General features: G+C 44.4%; 1 protein-coding gene, 1 long non-coding RNA gene and 1 pseudogene across 15 annotated transcripts in view; 2 read left to right on the top strand and 1 right to left on the bottom strand.

The window, feature by feature from the left end:
- HDAC4 (histone deacetylase 4) overlaps positions 1-6,358 on the top strand; it is a 277,057-nt gene extending 270,699 nt beyond the window's left edge. For all 14 annotated transcript variants that reach the window (XM_064159879.1, XM_064159896.1, XM_064159913.1 and 11 more), the window contains 3 exons: positions 2,115-2,199; positions 4,646-4,787; positions 5,278-6,358. In XM_064159879.1, the coding sequence (XP_064015949.1) occupies positions 2,115-2,199; positions 4,646-4,787; positions 5,278-5,317 (267 nt within the window). In that variant the 3' untranslated portion in view covers positions 5,318-6,358. The remainder of the gene's footprint in view (positions 1-2,114; positions 2,200-4,645; positions 4,788-5,277) is intronic.
- LOC135184332 (uncharacterized) lies at positions 5,938-8,152 on the bottom strand. The gene is made up of 2 exons (XR_010305982.1): positions 7,446-8,152; positions 5,938-6,324 (listed from the first exon to the last, which is right to left on the bottom strand). It is a non-coding gene; the product is annotated as an uncharacterized LOC135184332 (long non-coding RNA).
- A 642-nt stretch (positions 8,153-8,794) lies between these two features.
- LOC135187382 (uncharacterized) lies at positions 8,795-10,809 on the top strand (annotated as a pseudogene).
- Positions 10,810-14,704: the final 3,895 nt, after the last annotated feature.

The following is a 14,704-nucleotide window of genomic DNA, read 5'->3' as shown; positions in this document are numbered from 1 at the left end:
GTGCCAGAGGAAACCAGTATTCTCCACAGGGTCATCTGCTGAAAGCAAGTAACCTCACTCATCTCCTTTCACAAGAGAGGTCCTGCTTGCCTCTCTGTGGCATCCATCCACTCCAAACCAAGCAAGGTGAAACATGCAAGGAAGGATGCAGTTTTCAGGCTGTTGACCTAATTTCTCTGTTTCTGTACTGAACAGAGGCTGCCAGGGCTGGGAAGAATACAGGCAGGGCTTTCTATCAGGCAGGAGGAAATTATCTCCTAGAATACAGGAGAAAATGCTGTCAAGCAAGGAGAAGGTATTTCTCTTGCTGTCTGCCATATTTTGTTCTCTCTCCACTGCCTTGCCTGGGCTGCCAGAGTCCTTTCATGTCTCTAAGAAGAAATGGAAAAAGTGATGTCCTCTGCTGCTGAAGAGAGCTCTGGAATGATTGTCCGTCTGTCATCATAGATGTGTTTGTCCATGCCAGCATGAAGATAAAACTAATAGGATTCCCTAGCAGTTTTGGAACTTCCTGAATGCAGACTGAAAGGGCAAATCTTTCCTGGGTGGTATGAGAGCTTACATCAGAAAACAAGCAGTGTGCGCACCTAGTTTGGATGTTGATCTCAAGTCTGGATGTTGGTCTCAAGTCTGCAGAAGCTTTTCACTCTTGAGTGATAAGGAACAATTTTACTTCTTTATTTAAAACAGCTGCACTGACCAAAGCATAGTGTCAGTGGTCTACACTACTGCGGATAGCCAGCACTGTTGTTCAGTAGAGGTGTGTGCTTCCTGACAGTTACAGTGAGGATGGCCAAGACCTCTAATAAAGTTGCAGTTCCTTGCTGGGACAGTTTTATTTCACACCTGCAGGCTGGAGGAGTCTGTCGTCCTGGTAGCAGTGTGAGCTTGTTGTGGGAACTGCATCCAAACCAGTACTTGGCCATTATGGTCTTGCGAGGCAACTGCATCAGTATTACACTGCCTTCAGGGGTTTCATGTAGAGGCTTTTTTCTGGTAGATCCACAACCTTTGCTTCGGTATAGCTAGAGATGGACCTAGAGAAATGGTCCAGCTGGACTTGATCTTCAAGGTCTTTTCCAATCTTAATGATTCTGTGATTCATTGAACAACAGAAGAAGGACTTAGGTAAGCACCTTTAGAGCAGCATTTCATGGAGTCTGTATCAATGCTTAGAGTTGTCCTGACCTAGATGTAGGACCTTGCACTTGGTCTTGTTGAACTTCATGAGGTTGGCCCACTTCTCCAGCCTGTCAAGCTCCCTCTGGTTGGCATCCCTTCCCTCCAGCGTGTCAGCCGCACCACACACCTTGGCGTGTGAATGAAGAAAACCAGTATCAATAAGCCTAAATTTTTATACCAATTAAGAGCTTTATTGGTGTCTTCAAAGCAATTTTTTGTTTTAAGATTAGCATACAGATCTAATGCTGCTCTTGCCTTGGCAAGACTAGCCCAGCAGCTGGTAAGAGGCGTCAGTGGCCACTGAAGTTATAGTCATGCTGAGTGTGGCTTCAAAGCAGTATTTTGCTGTTTCTCTGTACCAAAATTAGGTTATTTACTCTTTGGTTACAGACCTTTTCAGTTAAGAGTTAATAAACACACTGGATTAGGTGTTTAGAAGAATTGAAAAGCTTCTCCATTTATTTCTTTAGAGGAAAAGCAGAAGTGTGGCTGGTTTAAGTCCCTTTTATTTGTGCGTTGTTTTGTATTAAAAGTGAAAACGCTGGAAAAAAATATCTAAGCAGTAGCTTTAGAGAATTCTTTGTAAAAGCAGCCAACATCACTTGCCTGATTTTCCTGTGTTTTGTAATAGTGGGGTTTCATACAGTCTTATGTCAGTGGCTGCAGCAGATTCTTTAGGAACAGCATCTGAGCACAGTGGAGCTACGGCATTGTGTGTGGAAGACCGTCGGGGTGGAGGAAACTGCACTAAGGAGCACAAGAGCCCTTAGAAAGCCTGCATATTATGGACATTTAACTACAGGCAAATAGGAGCCAGGGGAGTGGGGTGGAGCCTTGATACGGCAGAGCCTCTTACTAAATTGCACTTAATGCCTGGCCTCTAACGTGAAGTAACATTTCTTCAATGTTTCTCTCTCCCTCTCTCTCTCCAGCTTGACCCTCTTCCAGAAAAAGTTTTCCAGCAGAGACCAAATGCTAATGCAATACATTCAATGGAGAAAGTAATTGAGATACACAGTGAGTATAGCTCAATCCTCCCAGCTGGCTTCCTGTTGAGTTGCCCTGTGGGACACCCATTTGACTTCTCCATCATCCTGGCAGTTCCACAGTCCCTCATCCTAGTTTATGTGTGGTCGCTGCACTGTGAACTGGATTGATGCAGCAACAAGTTGGTCATACCAAGTGATGCAGGGGGGAGCAGTTCAATCAAGGAAAGGAGGAGAAATTAGTAGTAAACATGAAGAGAAATTAGTATTAAAACCTCTAAAATCTCAATAAAGGACAGGCCGTCCTGCACTTTGAACATACCCTTCTGTCTTCAAAAGCAATTCAAGTATTCTGGTCAATATAAATCTCCTTGGGTGTTGTGGCATCAATTAATTAAGAACAGATAGGGCTGAAAGTTAAACAGAGTATTGCATAAGGTTGCTAGTATTTTAAGTCTGTTTAGCTGGGGGGGAGGCAGAAATCATTGTAGTTGAAGATTTCCTGGGGTCATTATTGGGGAGGTGGAGTGAAAGTGCCTCAGAAACATGAGAATCTCACTGCTGTGTCCTGACATCTTCCCACTTAAAATGTTTTTGGTCTAAAATTGGAGAGAGATAGTTTCCCTTCTATAGGGGAAAAAGTGGATCTTAAAGCAGGCCAAAGCATTATTTTTATTTCCCCTGTGAAATGCCTGGTGGCTTTAGAAATTTGAGTGCTGTTTCCAGAAGCTGCTCTGCAGAGTGAGAGCTCGGCACTGATGGGACACCTCAGCAGCACCTTGAGCCAGGCAGCAATTTTTACTTGAATTTTCTTAAAGTGAGCACAGCAAATTAAAAGGGGAGGGAGGTGCAGTGGTCTTTGAGTAAGACGCTCAGATCTGCTGCCCAGCACAGGAGAAACAAAGATGTTTGAAAACAAATCCCTCCTCTCCATCTGCAGGCATCACTGTTCAAGTTCTTGCTTTCTGGCTTTGCTGTGGCTTCTTGGGTACCAGCAAATTCAATGTGTCCTGTCTGGAGGCCAAGAGAAAATCCTTTATTCTCTCCCTCTGAAGCCTTCCCTCTGATCTTTTCACAGAATAAGGGTGGAAAACTGCCAACATAAAAAATAAATGCAACTTAGACTTCTTCTGTCTTAGGTGATTTGCCCTCAAAAAGAACATGGCAGTTACCAACTGAATGCAGATTTCCAGTCTAAATCTGGACTGCTTCCTTCCTTCTCATGTATTTTACCTTCGGTCTGAAAGTCAAAAGGGAAATGTCTTTTTTTTTTTAGCATATAAGGGCCCCTTTTCATCAAGGCAGAGGGATGCTGTATACCTCTCTGCAGTTTGAATCCTCACCTCCAGCACTCCTCACATTCCTTGCACAAAAGGATTCCATTTGCCCTTCTGAAAATTGGCTTTCTGCTTCCCACCTCTCTTTCCTGGCCAAATGAAAAGAGCTTATTCCATTGCCAGACAGTGATTCAGCTCTGCTTCGACATGCTAGGTGCTCTTAAGGGATGTGCAGGTGCATGTTAATCAAGGCTCTCAAGACTTTTTGGATTTAAAACCTGGCCTCTCAAGCCACAACAGCGTAGCATCTCCTCTCTTAATATGCTAGGATATGTAGTTCACAGGGGTGTCTCTGGCTTCATGAGCCAAGACTTCCTTGGCCATGCATTCTCAAGAACCTGCTTCAAACTGCAACACCCTGGGACCTCAAGATGGTCCTTGAAGTGAGACTGAGCACAGTTACAGAATCACAGGATTGTGGGCATTTGAAAGGACCACTGGAGATCATCTTGTCCAACCTGCCTGGCAAAGCGGGTTCACCCAGAGCAGGTAGCACAGGATTGTAGCCAGGCAGGATTTGAAATTCTCCTGGGAAGAAGAGTCCACAGTGTTTCTGGATACCCTGTCACAGTGCTCTGTCACCCTCAAAGAAGTTTTCCCTTATCACAGGATCACAGGATGTTAGGGGTTGGAAGGGACCCAAGGAGATCATCAAGTCCAACCCCCCTGCCAGAGCAGGACAATACTATCTAACACAGATCACAGAGGAACACATCCAGACAGGCCTTGAAAATCTCCAGGGAAGGAGACCCCACAACCATTCTGGGGAGCCTGTTCCAGTGCTCTGTCACCCTTACAGTAAAGAAGTTCCCCCTTGTGTTGAGGCCGAACCTCTTTTGCTGCAACTTACACCCATTGCTCCTTGTCCTATCCCAGGGAGCAAGTGAGCAGAGCCTGTCCCCCTCCACTCCTGGCAGCCTTCAGATACTTATAAACATTTATCAAATCTCCTCTATAGTCTATATATCAAATCCCCTTATTTATATTCAAGGTTCAATGTTTAATGTTCCTTATGTTCTATGCTCAAGGATCAAAGGGCATGATGAGTCTTCTCCAGGCAATTTGCATCTGTGTGAGTGTGGTGGCGGAGCCATAATAGTGCAGGTGTCCTGACTGCCTCTCTTCTTATCTCCACCCCAGGCAAATACTGGCATTCACTCCAGCGTTATGCCTCTACGGTGGGGTACTCCCTGGTTGAGGCTCAGAAGTGTGAGAACGAGGAAGCAGAGACAGTTACAGCCATGGCATCTCTGTCAGTAGGTGTGAAGCCAGCTGAGAAGAGGTGAGTTGCTTTCCTTCCATTTATCATCACATCTTAGATCCTGCCTAGGCAAGAGGACCCACAGGCAGTCTTCTGGGTTAATCCTCTCCTTTTAACCGTTGCACGCACATTCTTTGCACTGTGTGTCCTCTGCAAGTTCTGGGCTGTAGGAGAACAGCACTACCATGAATTCACTCTGTGTGTCACCTTAATACACTGAACACCCATCTGCTCCAACCAGAGCTGGATGTGGTATTGGACCACGAGAGGAAATCGATTTTGCTGCTGAAAGTGTTATTGTTGCACAAGTGAAAAGAGATACCCTAAAAACCCTTCTGGGTGGCAAGTTTTAATTTCAGGTGAGCTGGATGAGCACAGCTGCCTGGGTGGGAGGGTGCTGGGGACATATAGCAGGAGACTTCGCACCACAAATTGTCCAACTCTGTCATACTCAACCATCTTCTCTCTCCTCCCTCCCTTCCCATCCTGCCTGGCTGTGAAAATGTCTCAGACCTGATGATGAACCTATGGAGGAAGAGCCTCCCCTGTAGCATTCACCTTTGAGCTGGAGTTCTCCTGTTCGTTCGTCTTCGTTTCGAAGCTCTGCCAAGAAGCTTTCTCTTGTTACTCCTGCGTCCTGTCATGGGTTTTTCCAGAATATGGAAGGGCAGCCAGGTGTAAAACAAAGCGACAGAAAACAAAATCTCTCCGTATCTGTGCGCGTCTGCAGTATATATTTGCCGGAAAAGAAAACCGCTGATGAGGAGGAGTAAAAGACTGACACGCTGGGCACTCTTCCTCTGGTCCTCAACTGGGAGCAGAAAGTGGAATGACGCCCATGAAATCTTTGGCAGAGTTGCCAAAAAAAGCAAAGTTTATAAAAAATCAAAGATTCAACAACACATCCGGAAATAGAGTGAACCTTCGCGTAAAACTGGTGCTTACAATTTGATTGTCCACAAGTCAGCAATCTCTGCTCGAACCACTCAACCCATCTTGTAGTTTTCATTTCTTGGATTTTTTACATGGCTCTTGCCTGCCTGTGAGTCAGCAACACTCTTGTTGGAACCAGAACAACGGGAGATGGTGTATTTTTAACGGGGAGGGACAGGGAAAGAGGGACTCGTCTTACATCTAAAAGGAAAGGGAAAGAGAAGAATGGGGGAAACGGTAGCCCAGATGGAGTCGGCTTTATTGTCTCCAAAGCCATCTGAAGATGAGTTTGTGCCTTTTTTTTTTAATTGATGGATTTGGTGCAGCTGGATTTTCTGAAGTTTGAGGAACAATGCCTTAAGTATATTAAAAAAAAAAGAAAAAAGAAAAAAAATTTAAAAAATATTACAAACAAACAAACCACAAAGAACACAGCAGTTCCTGAATAGTTTTGTTTTTTTTTCTCTCTGGTTGGGAAGCCAAGAACTGCCATCAGGAAGGAAGACTTCTTTTTTTTTTGTTGTTTTGGCTTGTGCTGTCATGATGGTGGGAAGCAGGCATCAGCAGAACAGAGCGTCTCCAGAAACTGTCTACAAGTTTGGATTTGTTTTGTTTTCTTTCATTGCTGTTTCAAAAGAAAAAAAAAAAAAGGGGGGGGGGGGGGGGGGGGGGAATGAAAAAAAAAAATTAAAAATAAACTTAAAAAAATAAGGTAGTTGCCAAAAAAGTGGCAAATACTGTTGGGTCTTTGAAATTCAACCATTTTTAAACAACAAATTTTCCACTGTTTTCTCTCTTCTACATTATCTAGTAATTGAACTTCTCAATTTGGTCGTCGAAGCATGTATTAGACACAACTGCAGGTTTAAGACTGGAATGCTTTTTATTAAAAGCAACTAGCATGAGATATTGCTTAAAATTGTTAGGTATAAATATATATATATATATATATATATATGTGTATAATGTATATTCCAAATGTATTCCAAGCTTAGAAACCGGATTCCTATGAATTATTGATTAAAAATATTTATGATGCATTTATAGGAAACGAAAAAAATTATATGTAATAAATGCATACTCTAACAGTAGCCATTGGAAGCTCCCTAGGGAATTGGAAAGTAAAAAGGTGCTTTTTTTTGGGAACAGGATCCAGGTTGAAACTCGAGGACTTTTAGGCAACAAGTTGGAAAGTTTTTCAGAAAGCCAACACGTTAGCCACTGGGCAACTACCCTAAACATTTGTCTTTTAATTTAAGGTTTTTAGTTGTGATCCTTTTCTAACAAACAAACAAAGAACCAGCCAATAATGAGTTTTTTATAGCAAAGACTATGAATTTGCTGTTCATTTTTATATGTCACAAAAGCCTAAAGAAGCCTTGTTTGTGTGACTCTGACATTTATTTTCTGTTTAGCAGGTTTCATTTCTGAGCGGCAATAGCGTCTAAACCTTTTTTTCCCTCCCACTTTTCTCGCTTGTACATTGTTTTCCCTTTTTTTATTTTTTGTTTCCTTTTTTTTTTTTTGTTTCCTTTTCGTCCTTTTTCTTCAGTCTTTTGTACAGTGAGCAGCTTTCTGCAGGCACAAGGAACTGTTGCAGACTGTCAGAGTTTATTTTTCAGAACGGGTGCATTTTCTCAAGGAGGAGGGAACACGATGGGCTCTTTTGTATAACGATACCACCAACTGTATATTTCCTCAGTTCTGTTATAGTAGCTATGTAAAGAAAATAAGGCATTTTCTTACCTTCGACATAGTAGGTATGAGTGACATCTTTGTCCTCTACACAGTTTGTAGCGAGGATAACTGGCGGCTCCACTAGCTGCTGCCCACCGGGAAGGCTTGTCGGATGCTCATGGGACAGCTGGCATTTTCTCTCCGCCAGACAGACACGCACGCGCGCCTCCCCACATCCTCTTTCTCTCTCTCTCTCTTTTTCTCTCCTCTTGTTCCCGTTGCTGGTAGGGTCAGAGAACTCTTCTCGAAGGCATTTTTTGCGCCCCGAGGAGGTCAGTACCTCCTGCAAATGGCGGGGCAAGGAAGCAGCAAAGCCCTGCCACCAAGAACTTGAGCAGCTTGGAGGAGAGCAGATTGACACGCGTGCCTTCTTACAGCACTGTAGGATAGCACACACCCCTCGTCTGAACAACCAAGAGTAGCTTCTTTTTTTCTTTTCATTATTATTTTATTCTGTTACAATGACAACTGACGGAGTCGCTTCCAGTAACTTCTTTTTTTCCAGTTCTCGAAGCGTCCGCTTTCATTCCATTCAGGACTCGCTCGTGGGAGGAATTTGAAGCATACTCATACGTGTGAGCAAATGCAAGAGGCTTTTGTTTTATCCTTTGGTTTATAAGGCAGATTGAAAAGCAGACACTACTGTATTTGAGTTTTGCAAACCCAAGCATGTGTTGAAATTATGAATAGCTTCGGTCGCCTAGGACCATCCTCAGCATATTCTAAAAATAATCTCCCTGTGTGAAAACACAACGTACCTGGAGATGTTGTGGTTTAGTTTTTGTCTACCAGCCACTTTGCTGCTGTGAGCTAAAATTAATCTGGCTGCCGAATCCGGTGACTGACTTCAGATTTTCCTTTGTCCCCGTACCGGCTGTGGGCAGTAGTTGTGTTTACACGATCGCTTCTCTTGTCAGCAGTTCCCTGGAGGGTTTTTTGCATTTCTCCTCTCGGTTGTGGCAAAGCTTTTTCTTTCCTTTTTGTGCTCCTGAGAGCTGCTGGCTGGCCATGCTGAGCTGGTTTCTTTCTAAAACTCGGAGGAGCTTGTCAGGATGCCACCTTTTGTCTCTTTCCATCATTTTGCTCAGCCTTTTCCCAGGGATGGAAAGAACTTTTTCCTTAGACATCAGAGCTCGTCTCCTCCAAACTCCTGGTGATGTAGATTCATTTCACAGTGGTGCCCGCTCTCCAGGCAAGATGGGGATGCTCTGGGGCCGGTGCAAATGTGGAGAGGGGAGGGAAGAGCCCTCATTTTGAGGCTCACCGAGTTTATTTTTGTCACAATTTGAGCCGTTAAGCTTCTTCATTTCAGATGACTTTGCTATAGGGCAGCTGCACCAGCAGGGCAGGAGCCCAGGATGCTGCTGGTGCTGCCCAGGGCATCCTTTGGACCTACTCGGATGAAAGGAGCATCTTTTAATATCCTCTTTACAGAGAAGCGAGGCCCAGTTTGCAGTACACAAGTAACCATTGGGATTTTTGGTTGGTTTCTTTTTGGTTTGGCGTTTTGGGTTTGTTTGTTTGGTTTCTTTTTTTTTTTACCTTCGATACAAAACATTCCCTTTTTTTTATTAGTCGCAGTCATGTACTCATTCCATTCTTCCTTTTGTAAACTTTTTTGGGCCCACATCTTTTATGGGCATTGATATATATAAATATATATATAAATATATATATGAATATATTTTTTTAAGTTTCCTACACCTTGAGGTTGCATGGTCTGTAAGGTTGGCATGTCTTTATATTGTATACAGATTTTGCACGCCAAACTTGGCAGCTTTGAAAATGAAAAAAGAAAAAAAAAAAAAAAAGAGGGGGGGGGAAAAAAGTGGTTTGGGTTTTTGCTTTTTTTTTTTTTTTTGTTGGTATTTTGGGGTTTGTTGGTTTTTTTTCTTTTGTTTGATTTGATTTCGTTTTGTTTTTCCTCTCGTGGCATTTGCGGAGACTAAAGGTTGGGACGTTGCTGTCACAACTCCCCCACACGCACCACACCCCCACACATAACACGCACCCACACAGCTTCATACGAAGGAAGGAGAGTGGGAACAGGTTTTTTGGTGTCTTACTGAACTTGATAGGAAATTGTGCTTTTTATTGTTTAAGAAAAAAAAAAAAAGGAAAAAAAAGAGGAGTAAACAAAAAGGACTACTTAAACATTTCTCATTGGAAGAAGAAGAAGAAAAAAAGAGACGTTTATCTAGCACTTGTGACTTACCAATAATAGTTTATTGTGTTTATGTGGAAACAGTGTTTTTAGGGAAAACTACACCAAACACACAAAGTTAACTGCCTGTGTCGTTAGCAATTTCTTCTCTTTTTTTTTGTTGTTGCTGTTGTTGGTTTTTTCTTTTCATTTGAGTTGTTATTTTTCTTTTGGCTTGAGTTGTTATTTCTCGGCTGGGTGGGGGAGGTTGGATGCAACCCTTTCTGTCAACACACGTAGTCATTAATTCTAAGGAGGTGAATGGCGAGGATTTAAAGAGTTAACTCTTCAGCACAGCTGAATTTTGTAAGAATTACTTTTACATGATGTATTATTGCTCGGTTTCACTTTAAAGCAGTCGTGTACTGTGCAACACTGTGGTTTAAAACGAGACTTTACATCGAAAGGTAAAAAAAAAAATAATGATGTTTCTTCATTGTCACGAAGTTGGGCTCGTTCTCAGCTCATCTTCACTTTGTCTTTGATATTGATGAAAAAGTATCCTATTGAAAGAAAATAAATTAACACTTTTTTGTGCTCCATAGTGGAGGCGCTATTTTCCAATTTATGAGGATGACAAACTTATATATATAATATATATATAAAAGTGGGGGGGAGGGGGAGGGAGGGAAGGGGTTGAAACATTATTCACCCGAGAGCTTATTACAGATATGTAGTATCAAAAAGTTGTAACTATATTATATTCTACTTTATACCTATACATGCTCAGTATGATGTCACCATTGGTAGCAGCTACCGGTTTACGCTGTAATTTAGACACAGTTTCACTCTTATTGTATGGACCCTACTTTAAGTGATGGTAGCATTCTTTGTGCTAAATTTTTCTGATGGTCCTTTCTTTTACTTGGTGGAGTCGGAATATTTTTCTCGTTCTTGGTTTTCTTTGTTTTGGTTTGTTTGTTGATTTTCTCTTTATTTTCTCTTTCTTTTTTTCTTTCTTTCTTTTTTTTTTTTTTTTACTGGCCAATGGTGTCTTTTCTCTGACAGTACCAACTTCGATTTCAACTTTATTAGGAGTCCAGTATTTTGTACCACATTATGACAACTTGTTATTCTTGTGGTGTAAATAAAAAGAAAAAGTTAATTATAGTACTACCTTGGTTTCTGTTGCTGATCTTCTTTGCATTTGGTGCCTTCAGTGTGATGTAATATTGTAGCCAGGTGGGGGTTGGTCTCTTCTCCAAGGCAACCAGCAATAGACCAGGGGGACACAGTCTCAAGTTGTGCCAGGGTAGGTATAGGCTGGATGTTAGGAGGAAGTTCTTCCCAGAGAGAGTGATTGGCATTGGAATGGGCTGCCCAGGGAGGTGGAGTCACCATCCCTGGAGGTGTTCAAGAGAAGACTGGATGAGGCATTTAGTGCCGTGGTCTAGTTGACTGGCTAGGGCTGGGTGCTAGGTTGGACTGGGTGATCTTGGAGGTCTCTTCCAACTTGGTTGATTCTATGATTCTATGATTTCACCTGCTTTAAACAAAATTGTTTCTTCTTGTCATGGAACAGTACTAAAATGCGATGCTGGGATGTGTGTGGTAAAAAAAATGCCAGAGCTTCTGTCCAGTTTTCTTGCTGCTCCAGATGTACATTGATGAGTGCCTGCATGTAGGATTTGTAGAATGACAAAAAAATCCTAGTGGAATTGAATTTCCAGCAAGAAGTCTGTGAGGACTGAGGACTGCTGAATTCCCCCCTGCAAAGCCGCCAGCGAGTGAAAGCCAGGAAAATCAATGGAAGGAAAAACTGACATTTGGTGACTAAGTCTCTTCTGCCTCATGGAATTGTTGGTGCTTTGCTTCACTGTAGCTGGAGTGCTTCGAAGACAGATGGGTTCTGTAGGGAGTGAGACGAGCCCTAGAGATCCTTGTTGCCGTTTCCCGTGATGCCTGCTTCCTCAGGGCTGTGGTGCGTGTCCCCTTCAGCAGACCTCCTGGTTGTCCAGTTCTGCTCTCCCCAGCTGTGCAGGCTGGGTGGGAGGCTGTCCCACAAACTCTCAGATCATGTCTGTGCCCCATCTAAGCAGATCCTTCATGCTTACCTGCATTGACCACAGTTCATGAGAGAGTGACTGTGTTGCCCTGAAGTTGAGATGGCCCAGCAGACCCACCCTTTATCTTTAGCAGTACCTTTCCTTTTTCCCCTCTGTTTAGCTTCTGTATCATCCTGCGTGTCCCTGGAACCCACTAACCTGTCCAAGATCAAGCTTCTTTGTTAGTGTCAACTGAAAGTGTCTCCTGATTACAAGGTAACCAGCTAAGTATGATTCAGTTCTGATAACCTTTTGCTGTCTTCCTCCTGGATGGCGAAAACAAGTCCTTGAGGCTCACAGTTCAGCTCTAGTGGTGCCATGGGGAAGTCTGAGCAGGCAGAGCCCTTATCTGTGAGCAAAGTGATGGCCCTGAGGTGAGACTTGCTTTGGTACCATGGGTGACATGGAGGTGACAGATGGCTGTAATGTGTGCAAGCATGGCTGGAAGGGTGGCTGTAGTTAGAGAGGAGTCATGGAGAGGAGTCTGACCAGAAGAGTTTAGAAGGTTGAGATTGAGAGCAGACCTGTGGAGAAGGACTTGGGGGCACTGGTAGATGAAAAGCTGGACATGAGCTGGCAATGTTCTCTTGCAGCTTGGAAGAACAGCTGTATCCTGGTCTGCATCAAAAGCAGCATAGCCAGCAGGACAAGGGAGGGGATTCTGCTCCTCTGCTCTGGCAAAACCCCACCTGCAGTGCTGTATCCAGCTCTGGAGTCCTCAACAGAGAAAAGACAGATTTGTAGGAGCAGGTCCAGAGCAGGCCACAAAAATGATCAGTGGGCTGGAATGTCTCTGTTACAAGGACAGGCTGAGAGAATTGGGGTTGTCCTGCCTGGAGAAGAGAAGGCTCTGGGGAGACCTTACTGGAGCCTTTCAGTATTTAAAGGTGTGGCAACAGGAAAATGGGTGATGGTTTCAAACTGCAAGAGGAGAGCCTGGATATAAAGAAGAAAGTTCTTACACTGAGAGTGGTGAAACACTGGTCCAGGTTGCCTGGAGAGGTGGTAGATGCTCCATCCCTAGGAAATGTCAAGGTCAGGGGCTCTATTCAGCCTGATACAGCTGCGGATACACTTGCTCACTCTTAAGGGGTTGAACTAGATGACCTTTAGAGGTCCCTTCCAATCCAAAGAGTTCTGTGATAAGAGTCTTCCAGGAGCTGGGAAGTTCATTGACTGCTGTGAAATCCTACGACTGGGCCCAGCTCTTACAGCCCAGAGGCAGAAGGCTTGCTTCAGGGCTGTGGGAGTTGTTTCAAATATGACTTCAGTCTCTGTGCAGTGCATTTGTCAGAGGCTGCTAATCCTTTAAGAAGTTCCAGGTCTTGCTCTGCGAAGCCAAATGTGCACTTTGGGCTCTGAACAAATATTCATTGCTGAGTGGTGGTTTTGAGGACTTACAAATTAGGATGATGGAGGAGGGTGTTTAAAAGTGTGGAGACTGGATGTTTTGAAGGGCAGGCTTTGACAGGACTTCTTTGACATTCTCAGGACCCACAGTTTCTGATTATCTATGACCCAAACAGTACTTTTCCCTCCTCCAGATCCACTGCTTAAAACCTATGGATCCAGCCCCAAGCATGCAGCTTGCTGAGGAGAGGAGCTGGGCTGTGAGTGTTGCTGTTAGGAGGCCTGTGAATACATCTGCCATCCAGAGCTGCCCCCATCCCACCCAAAACGCGCTGGGCCTCCTGCTCACCGGCCGCACATGGATGTGAACCTGACACAGTGCAACTGGGAGGGCTACACTCTGCAGAGTGGTCCCCACACCATGGTCTCTCAGAATGTGATAACATGTTACAGTAACTTCTGCTTTAGCCAGGGACATTTTTACAGCCAGGAATCTGTTAATCCTAAAGACAATAATGTTGTGCTGCAATGAATGTGCCCCAAGCCCTTTGAGATGATTCTGTGCTAGCTCCTCTGGTGGATGCCCATGGCTGGGCACAAGGGATGGGTTCCTGGCCTGGCACCAAGGTGTGGGCTAGTCCAAACCCTTACTAAGGCACTTCCAGGGTCAGATGCTGCTTTTTTTTAATTATTTTTTAAAGTTAATTGTAAAGGAGGAAGAGGCTGCTTCTCACTCTGGGCACCAAGTCAAGGCTTTGTGCATTAAATGACCGTCTGTAGCATATAGGAGTGCTGCAGGGGAAACAACAGGATGGAGTATTAAGTGTACAGCCTGAGCGCACAGCGGGCAAGAGTTCAAGCCCATGCCACCAAAACATCCTGCTTTTACGATGGGATTTGGATGCATACTGAGTGGAAACTTTCTCAGAGGGCTGGTGCATGCTGCTTGGAAGATCACTAAGAGAGTTGGGAATTCATTTGTTCCCCCTACCCGGATCTTGCAGGCAAGACAGTGAGTGTAATCTGCAAAGCTGCCCTGGAGTGTCGTTTACTTTTCTCCAGGGCAGCCTGGACTGGGTTTGGTGCTTCCTTGAGGGCAGTTAGCTGCATGCCCAAGGCTGCAATTGCCCTCCTTGGGCTCCCCAGCTCCAAGCAGGTGAGCCCTGGGGGCTGCATGACAGAACTGGCTCCAAAAGCTCTTTTCCCTCCTGTAGTCTTTTCCCAAGAATTCTGGATGTTGTTTCCCAGGTGAAGGTCATCTTAGGGCTTTCTGCTACCAAAGCAACTGTTGCTATGCAAAGAGTTACCAGTGTAGCTCAGTAGGTGGGAACTGAAATGCACTTGCCTTTAAGTAGCAACAACTTGGGTACTGATTGATACCCGCCTGAACATGAGCCAGCAGTGTGCCCAGGTGGCCAAGAGAGCCAGTGGCAGCCTGGCCTGCATCAGGAATGGTGTGGTCAGCAGGAGCAGGGAGGTCATTCTGCCCCTGTACTCTGCACTGGTCAGACCACACCTTGAGTGCTGTGTTCAGTTCTGGGCCCCCCAGTTTAAGAGGGATGTTGAGATGCTTGAGCGTGTCCAGAGAAGGGCGACGAGGCTGGGGAGAGGCCTTGAGCACAGCCCTACGAGGAGAGGCTGAGGGAGCTGGGATTGTTTAGCCTGGAGAA

Source organism: Pogoniulus pusillus, chromosome 2, assembly GCF_015220805.1.
Source record: "Pogoniulus pusillus isolate bPogPus1 chromosome 2, bPogPus1.pri, whole genome shotgun sequence".
In the NCBI taxonomy this organism is placed as follows: domain Eukaryota; kingdom Metazoa; phylum Chordata; class Aves; order Piciformes; family Lybiidae; genus Pogoniulus; species Pogoniulus pusillus.
Note: the sequence above shows the minus strand (reverse complement) of the source record. Positions and strands in the feature narration are given on the sequence as shown.